General features: G+C 42.9%; 1 protein-coding gene across 5 annotated transcripts in view; it reads left to right on the top strand.

Annotated features, from left to right (window-relative positions):
• Nucleotides 1-19,057, top strand: part of exoc6b (exocyst complex component 6B) — a 97,330-nt gene that overhangs the window by 65,061 nt on the left and 13,212 nt on the right. For 4 of the 5 annotated variants that reach the window (XM_037758019.1, XM_037758021.1, XM_037758020.1 and 1 more), the window contains one exon: nt 3,579-3,652. The exons of the other annotated variant lie outside the window; for it this stretch is intronic. In XM_037758019.1, coding sequence (XP_037613947.1) covers nt 3,579-3,652 — 74 coding nt within the window. The remainder of the gene's footprint in view (nt 1-3,578; nt 3,653-19,057) is intronic. 5 annotated transcript variants of the gene reach the window in all.

The following is a 19,057-nucleotide window of genomic DNA, read 5'->3' as shown; positions in this document are numbered from 1 at the left end:
GAATGAAGTCTGACGAGGGAAGACGAGTAAGAGCGATGGATTAAATTTAAAAAGGGAGAGAGAGTGGAGCGGAAGAGGGGAATATTTGACAGAAGAAGAGGATGAATAGCCAAAGAGTTGAGATGGGTCCATAAGAAAGAATGAAAAATGAATGGACGCAGCGAGTGTGAAAGAAGGAATAAACAAAAGAGCGAGAGAACATGGAAAATGAAAAGAGAGGAAGTCATGAGGAGAAGATGAAAAGAATGAGAAAAGTGGTGCGTAAGAAAATAGTCCAGAATTATTAAATGAACGAGCAGCAAACGACGCTCACAAGAAAGAGAACTGAGAAGGGATTAAATGAAAAAAAGATGGAAGAGGAATGGGATGAAAGAGGTTGAGGAACAAGAGGGCAGAGAAAATGGGATTAAATGAAAGAGGTGTGAAATATATATAAAAAAAAAAAAAAGAGGAGTACAGAAGAAAGCAAAGGGCAGAGAAGAGGGCAGAACACATGGATGAGAGGAGGGATTAAAGGGAAATTAATGGAGAGTCTGAAAGGAGGAGGAAGTGAAGGGAGGGGGGAGCACAAGAAAGAGGAATTAGAGATTAAATAAAAGGAGGAATTTCAGGATTGTGACATGAAAAGAAAAGGGAGGTAGAGATGAAATGAATACGATCACTGGGGGGAATAAGTGGAAAAAGATGGAGAGGAAGAGGGCGGAGGGGGAGGCGAGGAAATCAGACGAGGAGGAGGAGGAGAAACTGAGCGCCGAGGAGGAAGGAGGTGATGAAAGGAGATGTGTAGAAAGGTGGAGGAGAAAGAAAAGATGATGAGGAAAGAAGGAAAAAGACAAGAAGTAGAGTGTAACAAAGGTCAAGAGAAGAAGAGGAAAAGTCGGGCTTTCACTACAACATTCTTGCTCACGATATTATTGCGGTAAAATAATAAAAATGCTATCAAACAAATTCATCTTTAACTTTGTTTATTGTGCGTTTTGTCCCTTTTTTGGCAATATAATTACACTCAAAATACAAGCGTAGAGAGGAGGAGGGCAATCATAACTGTATATATACAATGATTTAAGAGGCGCTGCATTGTTTACACGTTATTATCATCATTAACCTTAAAGGTGTGGACTCGAATCGCATGTTTGATGACTTTAGACTCGACTTGACAAAATCAAATTCACTTGGACTTGAAAATACTTGATACCTTCCCTCTAAGCCCTGAGATTAAAGAAGACCTATTCCACTCTGACTAGCTTTGTTTAAGGGCGTGCCAAACTAGCCGCTAGGCCAATGTGTTACTTGGCGACATCACTACGTTACGGAAGAAAAGGCGGGACTTCGAGCAGCGAGGTGTTTCAGGCAGTTCAGGAGCAGCGTTTCTCCCTTTGACTCGGACTTTATAACTTTGCAGACCTTTTTACGTGCACAAAAAAGACTATATAACACACTGAAGGAAACGGGAGAAGCACAAAAGCATAATAGGTCCTCTTTAAAAACGTATGTAATTTAAAGAGTGCCACAAATAAATTAATTTCTTGAATCAACTAACGTTAACGACATTCATTCCCAGCAAGTCGACACAATCTTTTTTTTCATTAAAGTTCAGTTGTTTCATGATTTTTGTAAATTTGTTGTTAAAATGGCATTACATTTGTTGCAGAGCGCATTATGATTTGTTTATTTATAAAGTTTAAAGTTACATGGACGGTGCACATTAATACACATTTCTGTAAATGTGCCAGTTTAGCCGTCTTGGCTAATTTTCAACTGCAGGTGTAACGACCAAATACACATGAAATGCATTAAAACAGGAACAACAATACTATACATATGAAAACACATTTCATAAAGGAATACTTTAAAACAAGGACAACAACACATAAAACATAAAACAAAGCATGCTTCAGGTTATTTAAAGAGTACGGCCACATGACCAGGATTTAGGACTCGAAACTCAAAGTTGGCGCTCGACGTGGGACTTGAGTACAAAGACTTGAGACTTGTGACAAAACAATGACTTGTTTCCATATCTTTTATTAACATTTAAAAATATCACGGTTATCGTCATTACTGGTATGTCGCGACACCCCTAAACTGGAGCAATAAAATAGATTAAATGGGAAAAAAAGTGATGAAAGCAGAAGAAAAAAAGAGTTTGGTAAAAAAAAGAAAATGAGCAAATAAAAATATGAAAGAAATGTGAAAAAAAAGATAGAAAAAAACATAAAATAAATGTAAATATTAGAATAGGAAAACATTTAGAGATGGAAACGAATGTGACGTAAAAGCGAAAATGAAAACAAAGAAGAAAGGTAGAAGGAGCCACAATACAGTCAAACTATAGCAATGGTCTTTTTGTTCCGAAACGTCAAACAAACTATGTTTATGTTCTCCTGATGGGGACCATTTGTGGCCTCGCGGATTATGTCTGTTGACTCTGAGAAGCAAAGGAGGAAGTAGCATGATGTTGTTATTAGTGGTGCAAAACCTCTGCAGGGAGGAGTCTGGGGTGGATGGTTGGACTGGAGACCGCCGTCAGCATCCCGTTTCCTTTTTAAACCATCAACCACAGTCTGTTCTCTGACATTATCCCAGTCGCTTTATGAGCCGAATCCTAACCGGACCTGCGACGGACCAGAACGTGCTCATGTGGGGAGTTTCTGTGAAGGTAGACGGGGGGTGGGAGGGAAGTAAAGGTACAAGTTGGCGTTTTTTTATATGGAGGTTTGGTTGGAGAACGAGATAAAAGGTTAGTTTGGCCGATAGCTTCACAGTTCGTGAGCACGGCCTGGTGTGTGTGTGTGTGTGTGTGTGTGTGTGTGTGTGTGTGTGTGTGTGTGTCTCACGGGGGTCACTGAAGATGGCAGGCGTGTAATCAGTGCTGTGGTGTGTGTGTGTGTGTGTGTGTGTGTGTGTGTGTGTGTGTGCATGTGTGTGTGTGTGTGTGTGTGTGTGTGTGTCCTGAGGTGAAAGAGATTAGCTACAGGCTCGCTCTCTCTTCGCGGCACTCCTCTTTTCTCTCGTTCCCTCGCTCGGAATACCAGTCGGCTTGTTTACGGGGGCCAACTGACGCCAAGACCCCAGCTCACACTCCGTACGACCCCGACACACACACACACCGTCACACACACACACAGGCGTCACCCTGGGTTCAAAATCCAACAGTCCTCGACTGTTCCCAAACATGCCGGCGGAGCCCTGTACAAACAACAAATAAACACACACTCTCACACCGTCACACACACACACACACACATTCAGCAAGACAAATGCTAGAAAACCTCCAACACAACCTGCATTTAAACACACTACACAACCTTTCACACACACACACACACACTCTTTCTCTCTTTCAACAAGACCCAGCGACATGACTCTAACACCCTGCCCTCCCCTTCCCTTCCTCCTCCTCCTCCTCCTCCTCCTCCTCCCCAGGCTGTCATTTGTCTGCCAATCTATCCCGATGCATAGCGAATCCGACCAGGTCTTTTATTATTCCGTTTTTCACCCTCTCTTTTCTCCTCCTCCTCCTCTCTTCCCTCTCTCCGGGGGTGGACTGGGGGGGGCGGGTTTGTATTTTCCCACAGGTTTTGCCAGAGCCGGCCCGGTCGCAGGCTTCCAGGGTGACACGTTGCTTCTGGCCTTCAGTGACTTGAGACAAGTAGGTCTTTGTCTCCCTCGTGGTCCTCTCTCCTTCGTTTTCTCTGTCCCACTATCTTTTTTCTACCTCCTCCTCCCCCCTCTTGTCCTTTTCATCCTTCCTCCCATCCTCCCTCACATCCCCCCCCCTCAGTCCTCCTCCTCCTCCTCCAACGCTTTCTCCTCCTTCATTTGGTTTTCTGATTTTTTTGTTGTTTACCCTCTACTTTTTTTTATTCTACAACAATGCTCCTCCGTCTCATGTCATCCTCGTTCGTCCACTTCCATCCTTCTTTTTTCTCCATTTTATTCTCTTTTATCCACCGAACCATCTCTGTTGTATTTCCTCCTGTCATATTCTTCAGTCCACTGTCTTTTAGATTAAAACTGTACGCCAAAACGATCGCAAAGAAATGTCCAAAAAATAAATGGTACATTAATCTACCAGCTTCAAAGCTACGCAGCGACAAAGAGCTACAAAATAGACAAACCCAAAACGTAAAGGAACCGATAATGGATACCGAACACTAGGGGACTTTGAAAAGACTTTTACAAAACTAAAGTCTGACACCCTCTCACATCTAAAGTGATTTTATCGGAACGTCAAGATGAGAAAAAGACTCTCACCATTTTATTCCGACATTGGAAATCTGTCTACGGCTCGAGAAGTAGTTTTGGTGTGAACATATGTGTCTTCCTTTTCCTTTATTTCAGCAGAAGAAAGTCTCATTGTGATTAATAGTAATGCCGTGTATACCTGTATGACCAGTCAACAGACCTCAGCATGCTATTTATTAAATTCACGTCACCTAGTTTGTGGGTAGATTAGAACAAACCCTCACACTGTTTTAAAGGCCGTCCCACATCGGTGAGGGGAAATATACCTTCAGCTTTTACTTGACATGTGTCCCCTTTGCAGTGTAAATCAGTGTCGAGATAAAGGGCCGTCAATCGATTAAAATATTTAATCACGATTAATTAATCACACTTTTTTTATCTGTTCAAAATGTACCTTAAAGGGAGTTTTGTCAAGTATTTAATACTCTTATCAACATGGGAGTGGACAAATATGCTGCTTTATGCAAATGTATGTATATATGTATTATTGGAAATCAGTTAACAACACAAAACAATGACAGATATTGTCCAGAAACCCTCACAGGTACTGCATTTAGCATAAAACAATATGCTCAAATCATAACATGGCAAACTGCAGCCCAACAGACAACAACAGCTGTCAGTGTGTCAGTGTGCTGACTTGACTATGACTTGCCCCCAAAACTGCATGTGATTATCATAAAGTGGGCATGTCTGTAAAGGGGAGACTCGTGGGTACCCATAGAACCCATTTACATTCACTGATCTGGAGGTCAGAGGTCAAGGGACCCCTTTGAAAATGACCATGACAGAGTTTTCCTCGCCAAAATTTAGCGTAAGTTTGGAGCGTTATTTAACCTCCTTCATGACAAGCTAGTATGACATGGTTGGTACCGATGGATTCATTAGGCTTTGTAGTTTCATATGATACCAGTATCTTTATCTAGCTTTAAAACTGTATATAAATTACATATCTAAAGAAACCAGAAAATATTCACATTTAAAAGAATCAGAGAATTTTGATTTGATTGAAACTTTTTTTTAATCGATTATCAGAATAGTTGGCAATTAATTTGATAGTTTACAACTAATAAATTAATCGTTGCAGCTCTAGTTATCACTACATTATGTATATGGTAATAAAAGAGGTGGATGAAGAGGAACCTTCATTTGTTTTATGGGATTGTGGATTTTCAGATCAATTTAAGGAGTGTCTCTGGTTTGCATGTTCCTTTGCCTTGGTCTTAATCTCAACCCCTCAAAGTCTTGGTCTTGTCTCGGTCTGATACATTCTGGACTTGGTCTTGGTTTGATGGTCTTGACTACAACACTGGTGTAAACCAAACTGCCTCTTCGTGTGATGATATTTGTTGTTACATCATCGTCATCATCACAAGCCCTCCTTTCCTTCAGGTATGATGACTCGTGAATGATTCAAACTCTGCTTTGTTGTTGGGTTTCATAGCTTAAGAACGATCATTTTGAACGTCCGTGTTTCTGGTGAAACCATCGTTGAACAGGTGAAAATGTCAGCTCAGAACCACTTTACCAGCTTCCCCCCCTGGGGGGTCCTCGGACCTGATATTGAGAGCAGAAAGTGGCCCGGCTGTGTGCTGGAGCGTCTTGTCTCGGGTCCTGGGAAAAAAGCAGAGCAGAACCAGTCAGAGGAGGGACAGAACTGGACGTCTCCGCACAGGATGTTGGGGCGGAGTGTGTTTTAGTGTTTCGACTTTACGAAAAAAGAAAAGTGTTTGGCAGGGAAGTGCGTACGTGCGTGGAAGCGCGTGCGAGCGAACTTGTGTTTGCCATCGTCGCTTTTCGAGAGACTTTTTTTTTTTCGTGTGTCTGTCATCGTCGCTGAATGTGTGAAGCAGGGCGGAGAGCCCAAAGCGAAAAAGTTAGTGAAAGTGTTTGAGTGTGTGAAACTGAGCGTAGAGTGTGCGTCCGTTTGTGTGTGTGTGTGTCATCGCTGTTGAATGTGTGAAACAGGGCGGAGAGCGAGCGAGGCAAACGTTTGTGTGTCTGTCTTTGATGCGTGTGTGTGTCGTCGTAGTTGTTGTTGGAGTGTGTGAAAGTGGGTGGAAAGTGTATTTTTCTATGTGTGACAGCGGATGACGGATGGGCCGGCAGGACGGAGCAGGGGACGATGAATGAGGTGACAGACAGAGACGGATAGCCCTTTATCCCTCCGTCACAATCCCTCTTTCTCTCTCCCTCTCTTCTCTTTCTCCGCCTGTCGGGATGATGTAGTGCCTCTTGTTCTCTCGCTCGGAGGAGGAGAAGGAAGGGGGGAAGATGGGGAGAAGGAGAAAAGAAAAAAATTGCATTCATCCAGCATCGATGTTTACTTCAAACCCCCCCCTCTTCCTTTTGCTCCCACTGCCTCCTCTTCCTCGTCTCCATCCTCTTTCTTTAGCTGATCAGAATCGGTTGACACCATCGCTCCTTTTGGAGTTATTCAGCTCCGTCGCTCTTTTATTTCTTTCTCTTTTCGCCCCATTGTCTTATCATATCAAAAGAAGCGCATTCCTCCCACCTCCCAGAAGTGCACATCTGCCCGAGCGCATCTTTTTGTTTTCCTTCATTCTTTCAGGTGAACTTTCTTCATGTTTGTGCGTCGACACGCTTTCATATATGAGCGCGTCGAGTGTGTGTGTGTGTGTGTGTGTGACCTGGCGGTGAATGGCCGATAAATCACGCTGACGGGGCCGTTTGTTGTGTGGTCGGGTCCCGGTGTTCTGGAAGGTTCCGGGGTCCTGGGACAGGGCCGAGACAGGAGTTCCCCCAGGACACACACACTCACATTCACACACACTCTCAGATACTTACATGGACACACACAGAGTGAGATTATGACAGTTTTACGAATTATGTTTTTATCGATTAAAATATTTAATCGTGATTTATCACAAATTAATCGCACATTTTTTATCTGTTCAAAATGTACCTTAAAGGGAGATTTGTCAAGTATTTAATACTCTTGTCAACATGGGAGTGGACAAATATGCTGCTTTATGCAAATGTATGTATATATTTATTATTGGAAATCAATTAACAACACAAAACAATGACAGATATTGTCCAGAAACCCTCACAGGTACTGCATTTAGCATAAAACAATATGCTCCAATCATAACAACAGGCAACAACAGCTGTCAGTGTGTCAGTGTGCTGACTTGACTATGACTTGCCCCTAAACTGCATGTGATTATCATAAAGTGGGCATGTCTGTAAAGGGGAGACTCGTGGGTACTCATAGAACCCATTTACATTCACATATCTGGAGGTCAGAGGTCAAGGGACCCCTTTGAAAATGGCCATGCCAGTTTTTTCCTCGCCAAAATTTAGCCCAACTTTTGAGCGTTATTTAACCTCCTTCAGGACAAGCTAGCATGACATGGTTGGTACCGATGGATCCATTAGGTTTTATAGTTTCATATGATACTCTAGCTTTAAAACTGAGCCCGCTACAACCTGGAAATTGCAAGTTGCCTTAATGCATTAAAGATATTAGTGGCGTTAACGCGTTATTATCATGTTAACTTTGACAGCCCTAGCTTCTGTATGTTGTTTTCAGGCTCATTGTTGCACAACATACTGTAATAGTATTAAGGTTTGGTCTCAAAAAAGTAGAGCTCAGTAGAGTTTTAATACAGATATAATTTTTTTTTTGGATTGGTTACTTTGAGGAATATATAAAGAAGTGCTGCAACGATTAGTCGATCGACAGAAAAACAATCTGCTACTATTTTGATAATGGATTAATCGTAAGTAACCGAAAGTCAAATGCTGTTTTCAGCCTCTCAAATATCACACACATCACATATGTCGAGGTCAGAGATCAAGGGAACCCCTTTGAAAATGGCAGCTTTTCCTCACCAAACTTGCCTAACTTCGAAACAAGCTAGCATGACATGGTTGGTACCAATGGATTCATTAGGTTTTATAGTTTCATATGATATCAGTTGCTTCAATCTAGCTCGAGCTAGCCTGCTACAGCCTGTAATCAAAACAGTTTGGACTATGCTGTATCTTTGCTATAATTACCGTTATGTAAAGTTGGGTGTTTTAGTGATGTGAAGGACCTGCATGAAAGTCAACATGTACTCTCTGGACATATTAAATATAGCATACATGGTGTTAATTCAACCTGCACTTATATACTGGCTCCTCCTGCATCAGTTCCAGACTAAAGAGCAGCAACAAACAGGAGCCCAGATTCTTTCTAATTTTTATGTCAAACTATTTCAAACTGTCTGGAGAGCGGCTGATTCACTGTAACGAGCTTATCTGAGCTGTCAGCAGCTTTCTCCCGTTCTCCACAATTGCTAAATAATTTGGTGAGCGTAGGAGGCTGATTGTGTTAGTGTGTGTGTGTGTGTGCACTCCCCAGGCTGCCCTCTTCCACAGATCCTATCAATCCTCCTATATTTAGAACATCCACAAGTCTGTGGTTACTTCAAACCTTTGGCTGGCCCTCTGTTGTGTGTGTGTGTGTGTGTGTGTGTGTGTGTGTGTGTGTGTGTGTGTGTGTGTGTGTGTGTGTGTGTGTGTGTGTGTGTGTGTGTGTGTGTGTGTGTGTGTGTGTGTGTGTGTGTGTGTGTGTGTGTGTGTGTGTGTGTGTGTGTTGCGGTGTGGCGTCCCCCCAGTAAAACGCTTGCAACAGTAGAGTTCCACTCATCCCCGTCTCGACTCGCTCATACGCCAGCCGTGCATTCTTCCACCTTCGGCCCACTGTGTGTGCGTGTGTGTGTGTGTGTGTGTGTGTCTTTTGTCATTGATTGGTCCCGGGTTCATTCCTCTGGTTTGACCACAGACAGTCAGATTCCATCCATTCATCATGTCATCTCTCCCTCCTCCCGCCTCCTCTCTCTCTCTCTCTCTCTTTATTTTCTCAAAGTCTCCAGTTTATTGAACTCTAACTCTTCTGATTCTTTTGTTTCTGTCACCTTCTCGTCTCTTCTTCTCTCTCCATTATTTATATTTCTCTCCTCTTTACTTTTCGTCTTCTTTAGTTTCCACATTGCGTTCCCATCTTTCGTTCCTCTCTTTGTATCCAATTTCCCTCCTTCTCTTAAGTCTCCTCTCAATTTCATCCTCTCCTCTTTCCTTGACTTCTCTTCACTTTGCATTCCTATCTTCCGTTCCTCTTGTTTCCTCTCCTCTCCTCAATGTCCTCCTCTCTTCTCCTCTCCTCTCTTCTCCCTTTTTCTCTTGAGTGTCTCCTCTTCAATTTCCTCCTCTCCTTTCCTATTCTTTCATCTGCTCAATTTCCTCCTCTCCTCTCCTTACCTCTCCACTCCTCTCCTAGAAGTCTCCTCTCCTTTCCCCAATTTTCTCTCCTTTGCTCTGCTCTCTTCTTTTCTTTTGAGTCTCCTCTCTTCAATTTCCTCCTCTCCTCTTTTTTCCTCTACCCAATTTCCTCCTCTCATCAACTACTCTTTTCTCTTCTCTTTTCATTTTGTCTTCTCTCCACATCGCATGCACATCTTCCTCACCTCCTCTCCTCTCTCCTCTTCTCCCCAATTTTCTCTCTCCTCTCCTCTCCCGTCTCCTCTCCTCTCCTCTGCTCTCCCCAATTTTCTCTCCTCTCCTCTCCTCTCCTCTCCTCTCCTCTCCTCTCCTCTCCCGTCTCCTCACCTCTCCTCTCCCCTCCCCTCCCCAACCTGCCCTCCTCTCCTCTCCCGTCTCCTCACCTCACCTCTCCTAAAAGTCTCCTCTCCCCAATCTCCTCTATTAAAAGTCTTTCTCACCGATTTCCTCTTCTCCTCTCCTCTCTTCTCCTCTCCTCTCCTCTCCTCTCCTCTCCATTTGTCATCTCTCCTCATATCTTCCCATCTCTGTTATCTCACTTTCTTCCTTAAATTCCTTAAATCTCTTCATCTCAAGTTCACTCACTTTTGTCTTTCCTACACTGACTGGATTTCATTGGTCAAACTACACACACTCAGAGACACACACACACACACACACACACACACACACACACTCAGACACACACACACACACACATTGCTTTCCTAGCTGTCTGCCCTCTGTCTGACGTCTGTGTGTGTCCCAACCATTACCTCACGAGGCTTCCCTCTCCCTCTCCAAAAGCAACATGTCACAGCATGACAACTGCTCCCCTTATCCTGACTCTGTGTGTGGATTGACCGGCGTAGCCAGTAGCGATTATCCAGTGACAGGATAGCAGCTTCTCCCCCTCTGCTCGTGTGTGTGTGCGTGTGTGTGTGTGTGTGTGTGCGTGTGTGTGTGTGTGTGTGTGTGTGTGTGTGTGTGTGCGTGTGTATGTGTGTGTGTGTGTGTGTGTGTAGGTAATAGACAGGCTCAGGGATGAGATGAGGCCCAGTGGGAGAGGAAACCTCCATCTCACCTCCTCGTAACCCAGACTAACGAGGCAGCGAGAGGGAGAGAGGAGAGAGGAAAGATGGTTGGAAAAAACTTAGTTGAGGAAGGTCATATTTGAGGGAAAAGTTAATGTATCAATACGTATGAAATGTCCATCTTAATGATTTTTCCATATATTATATTTCTACTTTCTTTACACTTTTAGGAACACTAGTGAGTTTGAGTTTCAAATATATGTATATATTTATTAATTGTAAATCAATTAACAACACAACACAATGATAGATATTGTCCAGAAACCCTCACAGGTACTGCATTTAGCATAAAACAATATGCTCAAAATCATAACATGGCAAACTGCAGCCCAACAGGCAACAACAGCTGTCAGTCTGTCAGTGTGCTGACTTGACTATGACTTGCCCCAAACTGCATGTGATTATAGTCACGGATGAGCCCCCTACTTTATGTTACAACCCTGCAGGTCAAGGGACACCTTTGACACCTTTATTTAACCTCCTTCAGGACAAGCTAGTATGACATGGTTGGTACCGATGGATTCATTAGGTTTTTTAGTTTCATATGATATCAGTATCTTCACTCTAGCTTTAAAACTGAGCCCACTACAACATCCGAAATCACAAGTTGCGTTAATGTGTTAAAGAAATTACTGGCGTTAAAACAAAATTTGCATTAACTTTGACAACCCTACTATTAATTCTATGAATCAACACTTTAAAGTGACAGACGACTGCTAGTTTCAGTGTAATTTATGTGTCACTTCAGCTGCTGTTATCACAGGGGACAGTAGTGGCTACTTCCACTGACCAACATGGTTTAAACATTTGGATTTCAATCAGTCTCGAATGCTTCTTGGATGAATTTCCACTTTTTTTTATATATATATTTGATAGCTGTTTGAATCACCCAGGAGACATGAAGTAGCTAAGTGGTCAAAGAATCCATAAAGAGGTAATTTGTTGCCAAGAAAAGCTCCTGGTATCTATATAATGGAAAAGAGTTAAGAAAAAGTAGAGTAGAAAACCACCCTACATTCAAATGAGTGCATCAATATGTATTTCAGTTACAGTCTGAGTATCAAACCCTTTCACCCTTTAGAACAAATAAACTTCTCTGATAATAGCTGAAGTTCTTAAGACTGAGTGATGTAATTAAACATGATATCTTTGTTTTATTAACTCAATAATGTGGTAATTTAGGGGTATAAGTTGTGCTCTAGTACAATATTTGATCAAAGGTTGTAACAATAACAGTCAAAATGAACGAAATCGTAGATGTCCATACCGTTCATTCAACATATTCTCATTAAACGGTTCGTATGATATCTTATGAAAGGTTATTCCTCGTGTGCTTTTCTTATTAATATCCAGCAACACGTGTCAATTTCCGCTTGTTACATGCATATAGTCTCCGCAGAATAAACTCTTCACAGGAAACAAATCCCGTTTCACACGGGATACAAACAGTGGTCTCCTGGGCGAAATGATGGTGTTTTTTTTTTTACCCACCCGTCCACCCTGACTTCCTCCCTACACAGCGTTTGTTGCTTTTTATACTTCCTGGTTCCCGATTACGTGGATTAAATACGCTTTGATTTTGTGGGATATATATATCCGAATCACAGTGCATTACTTTTCGGAGCTACGAACGGTTTCATTTCACTCGGTGAGAAGAGCAAGTTAAAATTTAAAAAACTGCAGCATTAACAAACAGCTTAAGATGCAGATGTGAGGCCACGTTTCCTCCTTCAGAAGCAGCTTTTATTCTTGTGTACAGTATGAAAAACAACTCGCACAGAGCAAGGACGGTCATCCATCACCGTAGCAGGAAGCCTTCACTTGAGTTTGTTTGTTGCTTCATTGTTTCCCGACTTGAGTGCACATGCTACTTAACGCTCCTCGCTTCCTTTCAGTTGACTCCTCCAGGAAATAATCCCTCAAAAACATATTGTTTATGCACACATTTCTTTATTTAGCAGTTATCTTAAAATTAGTATTGATGATATCAAGTTTGCAATACATTGCTTTAATAATTATCCTCCTGCCAACGTTTAGCTTCTGTCTAGAAATGAGGATGAATGGGAGTTTAATTTCAGCTGCTGCGAAGCTCGTAGTCCGTCAGCGTGATTTATTTCCCCGAGGTTTGATCCAGTCTTTAGCCAAGTTGACCTGAAATGTACGCTCACATGTGGAGATGTAAAGGGGTAGACGGAGGTGAGAATGAGGACAGGAAGAGATAGACGAGGTCAGGGAGATGGAGGGGAGGCATAAAAATCTGCTACCGTCACATTCCTAAGGACTGTGGTCACACTGGGACAGCTGCAGCATGTGGGTGTGACAGGTCAAGTTCAGGAAAGGGACTGCTGACAAGACGGGGATGAACTGTACGTACGTGTGTCAGGGTTGATCGGCGGCCAGCGCTCATGCTCGACCACGTCAGCAACAGGTTGACCTTTGGCCCTTCAACTCCCCACCAGACTCAGACAGATGGGGAAAGAGGGAGAGTGGCGGAGAAACTGTAAGGGGAGGAAAGACGGAGAAATCTGAACAGAAAGGCGCAAATGAGGGAGAAAAGTTATTACGAAAGACCGGAGTGAATCTAAAGGAAGATGACAGGAGGAGATGGCCAGATCCTGAAGAGAGAAAACAAGACATGAATGCGTGAAAATGTTGACGGAGCGGAGCAAAAAGCGAGGGATTGCGAGTGAAAGAGTGCAGTCAGGTGAAAGTGATACGGCGGGTGAAATGGACGTTACAGGGTGGTCTCTCTCTCTCTCCTCGGGAGGCTGACACTTCCCTTCATCCGTTTGACCGGTCACAGAAGGGGGGATGAATAGAGGGGTGAAAGAGCGGGATGAGCGGAGAAGAAAGAGGGGCGAAGGGAGGATGAGCAGCAGACGGACATCTAAATGCTCGCCCGCCGATCTATTGGGAGAGCGGGAGGGAGAGAGACACACACAAACAACGACCGGACACATAAACATGGATGCAAACGGTTCGAGTTAGCGCGAAACGCAGCAACACATTTGCTTTTAGTGGACACTCGTGCGCACAAACTTTCGAGGCAAAACTGCTCTAAAAACTTTTGTCCGTCCTCCACAAACACGCTCATAGAAATGTTGGTGCATGAAGCATCCCGGTGGCGGTCTGAGAGACCACGCAACCCGAGTTCAAGTGTGGCCAAGAACTCTTACTGTGTCCCATCCGACCGTTTCTCTCTCCTCATGTTTCCTGTTTCCACAGTTGATCTAATGAAGTTTAATGTGACGACGTGAAACTGTCGCCGGTGTGGTAGTTAACTCCTCCGTGATGTAACAAATCATTGTGTGTTTTGGTTAATAGTGAACAAAAATGTCACAAACAATGTCTTTCAAGTGATTTCATATACTTCATAACAGCACAATATGTGCACGCAAGTACATATAAAGTAAGATGGAAAGAAAGGAGGAGGAAAAAAAGTCTACTTCTCCTCCTGCGTAAGACAATTTATCACCAAAAAATACACATATGGGTTATAGATTTTCTCCTAAAATTTGTGTCTTCATGCTCACAAAAGTTGTTCTTCCTGCTGCAAGAGAAGAAGAAAGAAAATCTTATGCTAATAAAACCCAGAAAACACAAATGAGCTGCTGATTCCCTTTGTTTAAAGTGGCTGTAATTTACATTTTTATATTAACTAGGGCTGTCAAAGTTAACGCGATAACACGCAAATTCGTCTTAATGCCACTGATTTCTTTAATGTGTTAACGCAATCGATCTTTCTTTTTTGTAGCGGGCTCAGTTTTAAAGCTAGATTGAAGATAATTTGCATCATATGAAATTACAGCGGGGACACACTGCCCACTTAAGGAGCGCTGCCTCGCTGAACTGCTGCGTATCCTACGCGTGCGTCGTCCACACCGGCAGCGTTTCTGCTGCAGCTGCTGTCAGCCCTTTCATTCTACATAGAGTTTTCCTTTCATAATGTCCATTTCATTTCATTATAAATGTCATTTATATTTATTTTAGACAGAAAAAGGTTAAGTAAATAATAGTAATAATCCACAATTAAAAGCCGGTACTTTATTCATTCATGGAGCTGTGCAAGTCACTGCATGTTCTACAACAACTGTCCTGTACATATTTAAGAATAAAAGCCTTGTGTTATATACAGTCAAAAGATAATTTTCACTGTCTTTTGTTCCTGCGAACCGCGCTCGACTCACTAAACTTTTTCATTATAGTAATATTTATGAATTTTTCCGTCTTTATCTGAGCTTTACTCCCCCCCCCCCCCTCTCTTCTCCTCTTCCTCTCACATATTCTCATCTAGCTCTCCTCTTCCTCTAATTTCTACTTCCTCCTCTTCCCTTTTAAAGTGTGATTACTAGGCGTCATGGAGGCTGATGTCTCTGTCAAACACACCGAGCACAAAACGAGGCTTCACACACACACACACACACACACACACACACACACACACACACACTCAACTGAAAATGGGTGCAGCGTGAGGTCAGTGGGATAAGTATTGGTACCAGGGAGGGCTGAGAACTCACCGTCAGACCCCCAAAACACCCTTATCTGATCACACACGCACATTCTTGTCGGACGCATACACACCTGTCTGCTTCACACACACACACACACACACACACACACACACACACGCACACACACGCACACACACACATATATATATTAAAGCTGACTACACATGCACAGCAGTATGTGTGTGTGTGTGTGTGTGTATTGTAATAAAGAGGTCCTGCTGTGCTCAAGATAACACAGCAAAAAATAGTCTCTGCGTCCAAATGTGTGCGTCCATATCTGCCCATTTATGAGTTCAAGCTATTATTTGTGTGGGAGAGGTCAGTGTGCGTGTGTGTGTGCGTGTGTGTTGCTCGGCCCCTGTCTCAACTTCCTGTCCTGTCTGTGGCCGGGCCTTATCGGCGTGGCAACAGGTCAGGCAGTGGTCACGGCAACAGAGCTATTGGGCGACCTGATTGGAAGGGGTGGGGAGCGGCGGTTCGCTGCTTCCGACCGATGGTCAAGTCGTGGTCAAGTACACACATTAATTGATCCCTCACACACACACACACACACACATTAATAAATATATTTGACTTTGCAGCTACAGACACACACACACACACACACACACATCCTCTCTCAGACATGCATCACATCTTCTGTCACAGTCATACTTATACTTTTACACAAACACACACACACACACACACAGCGACCGTGCGGTGACCGGGTCAGGTCATTGTTCTGTGTTATCAGTCGTGACCTCTCCGTCAGTCTCCCCGATACGACCAGCATCTACACCCCTTCCTGTGTGTGTGTGTGTGTGTGTGTGTGTGTGTGTGTGTGTGTGTGTGTGTGTGTGTGTGTGTGTGTGTGACTCTGCGGTCATTTCATGGTCAAACCAAAAACTCTCAAACCGCTCTCACCTTTCAACTGTTTCCTGTTTTGGGGTTGTTGAGGAGACGGAGAGAGAGAGAGAGAGAGAGAAGAGAGAGAGAGAGAGTGATGTGTTTCATTTCAAGCTGCAGTGTAAATGTTGTGAAATACTTCTGTGTCTGTATATTAGATTCTTTGCCTGCAGTTGAATAATTGTTTGGGGCCACAGACATATTTGAAATGTGACTTATTTCAGGGGGTTTAGTCTCGTGGGTCTCAACAACACTGTCCTAGTCTTTCTAAGAACATGTTGGAGGGGGGACTTTAAAGGGACAGTTCACCCCAAAATCCAAAACATATTTTTCCTTTTACCTGTAGTGCTATTGATCAGTGACTACGTTTTAGGGCCGTCAAAGTCAACGCAATAATAACGCAAATTGCAGTTTTTAGGTTGTAACTGGCTCAGTTTTAAAGCTAGAGTGAAAATACTGGCATCATCTGAAACTACAAATCCATCGGTACCAACCATGTCATACTAGCTTGTCTTAAAGGAGGCTAAATAACGCTTCAAACTTGCACTACATTTTGGCGAGGATAATCTGTCATGTCCATTTTCAAAAGGGGTCCCTTGACCTCTGACCTCCAGATGTGTGAATGTAAATGGGTTCTATGGGTACCCACGAGTCTCCCCTTTACAGACATGCCCACTTTATGATAATCACATGCAGTTTGGGGCAAGTCATAGTCAAGTCATCACACTGACACACTGACAGCTGTTGTTGCCTGTTGGGCTGCAGTTTGTTATGATTTAAGCATATGTTTTTATGCTAAATGCAGTACCTGTGAGGGTTTCTGCACAATATCTGTCATTGTTTTGTGTTGTTAATTGATTTCCAATAATAAATATATACATACATTTGCATAAAGTAGCATATTTGCCCACTCCCATGTTGATAAGAGTATTAAATACTTGACAAATCTCCCTTTAAGGTACATTTAGAACAGATTAAAGATGTGTGATTAATCGCGATAAACTATGAACAATCATGCGATTAATCAGGATTAAATATTTTAATCGATTGACAGCCCTACTTTATAAACTTGATAATTACATACTGCTTAATAATGCATCATAGTTTATTAGTTGATTTATATTTTGTATTAAGAATCTGAATATGCAAAGTAGCTAGTAGCCTAATATTGTCAAATGAATGCATTGAAGTAAAAAATTCCCCCTAGAAGTTACAGAAAATGGAAAGTACAAGTACTAATGTATTTAATTACATTCCACCACTGCTAGAACAAAAGGTTTAGCCTCTTCATTTTGCACCAGATTGATGCGTTTAACTTTAAAATGTACAAACATTTCCTCCGGGGGAGCGGAGCAGCAGGACCCCCCAAGTCTCTCACAAAATCCTGCGGGGAAACTCTGCATCCAAACACTCTTCAACTCACGCCAACAAAACAGACTCGATTGATAAATAGCACCACGGGGTAAAAAGGGAAATATGTGTTTTTGATTTTGTCCCCTTGAAGTTCTCAAATCCAGTTTGACAAAGTGGTCACGTCTTTATTGACGCCCATAAAACGCTGACCTAAATGAAGTTAAAAAGTGATTGAATCCACAATAGAAAATGTAGTTTAATCCAAAATAATGACAAAAAAAGTGACTTAATCAAACAGTAGTGGTTAAAGCTTTAAAGTCTGAAAAGTAGACGAACCCAAAGTGAACTCCCGGCCCAGAATTAACCTCTGAAAAAAAGTGTCTGGTCCCAAATCGACTTAAAAAAAAGTGGCCGAGGCACAAATTGACCTTTTTAAAAAGTGCTTGAATCTAAATTGAGCTCTGAGCGCAGCTAAAAGCCGCTGTTCTTCCAGCCCTGTTTGTTTTGGAGTATTCTGTCTTTATTTGCTTTATCAGCGCTCAGAGCTGCTCCCAGCAGGCCCCTCTGACTTTAGCCTGCACTCGTTTATCGTCTCCCTCCTTCTTCTTCCTCCTCCGTAACATCTAGTTACCCTCCGCCTGACCTCCTTCGCTCCCTCCTTTCCCTTTTTCTCCTGCAGTCCTGTAATATTTCCCCAATCATTCTTTTTGAGTTTTCTCTCTTTCCCTCTCATTTACCTCCTCTCGTTCTCTCTCTCTCTCTCTCTCTCTCCCACTCCGTCTCTGTCTGTCTATGTCTCTCGCTTCGCCCTCTCTCCATCTGCGTAGTGTCTAATTGACAGCAGAGACCCCTGGTTGAACCACCAGCACTCTTCTCTCCTTTTCCATTCCATTTCAGCCCTGTCACTTTTTTTAAGCGGTCGCACAACTTTTCTGTCGCTGCTGAGGAAGAGAGAGGGAGGAGGAAGAGGAGGAGGAGGAGGGGAGGAGGAGGGGAGGAGGTGAGAGACGGAGCAAAGTGATGGGGGAGAGGAGAGAGAGAGAGGAACAAAGTAAGAGAGAAAGCAGAAGAAAGAGAACAAGTTAGTTATGTAAGGAAGGTAGCTCAGAGTTCAGGGAGGATGTCAATTCATTCACTCTTTCCAAATAGCATTTGGTCACTTTTTTATACGGTGTACGGAGACTTTATGGTGCCGCGGAACCGTCTGAAAGTAACTAGGGATGCACTGAGATATCACTTCATCTCTTCCGATACCCAAACTCACGATATTGTAGGGCTGCACGATTATGGCCAAAATGATAATCACGATTATTTTGCTCAATATTGACATCACGATTATTCATTGATTAAAATCAATGATTAATCAATGGTGGAGTTGTTCCGATACCATTTTTTCCTTCCCGACACCGATTCAAATACCTGAACTTGCAGTATCAGCCAATACGGTTTACCGATCCGATACCAGCGTGATAAAAAAAATCTATAGTTAATATTATTATGATTATTGTGACGACCCCTCCCCACCACCAGGTGTGTGTTGGCTTGCTGGTCTCTTTTGTTTCTTGCAGGCTCTGATCGAGGCGGGGTCATCATCAGATGATGAGCTACACCTGGGCCCGGTGTAGCGCTGATTAAATATAAAACGTTGTTACTTTTGCATCGACCTCGTCTCCACTCCCATTTTTGTTG

Source organism: Sebastes umbrosus, chromosome 22 (assembly GCF_015220745.1).
Source record: "Sebastes umbrosus isolate fSebUmb1 chromosome 22, fSebUmb1.pri, whole genome shotgun sequence".
NCBI lineage: Eukaryota > Metazoa > Chordata > Actinopteri > Perciformes > Sebastidae > Sebastes > Sebastes umbrosus.
The sequence above is the reverse complement of the archived record's forward strand: the minus strand, read 5'-3'. Positions and strand labels throughout refer to the sequence as shown.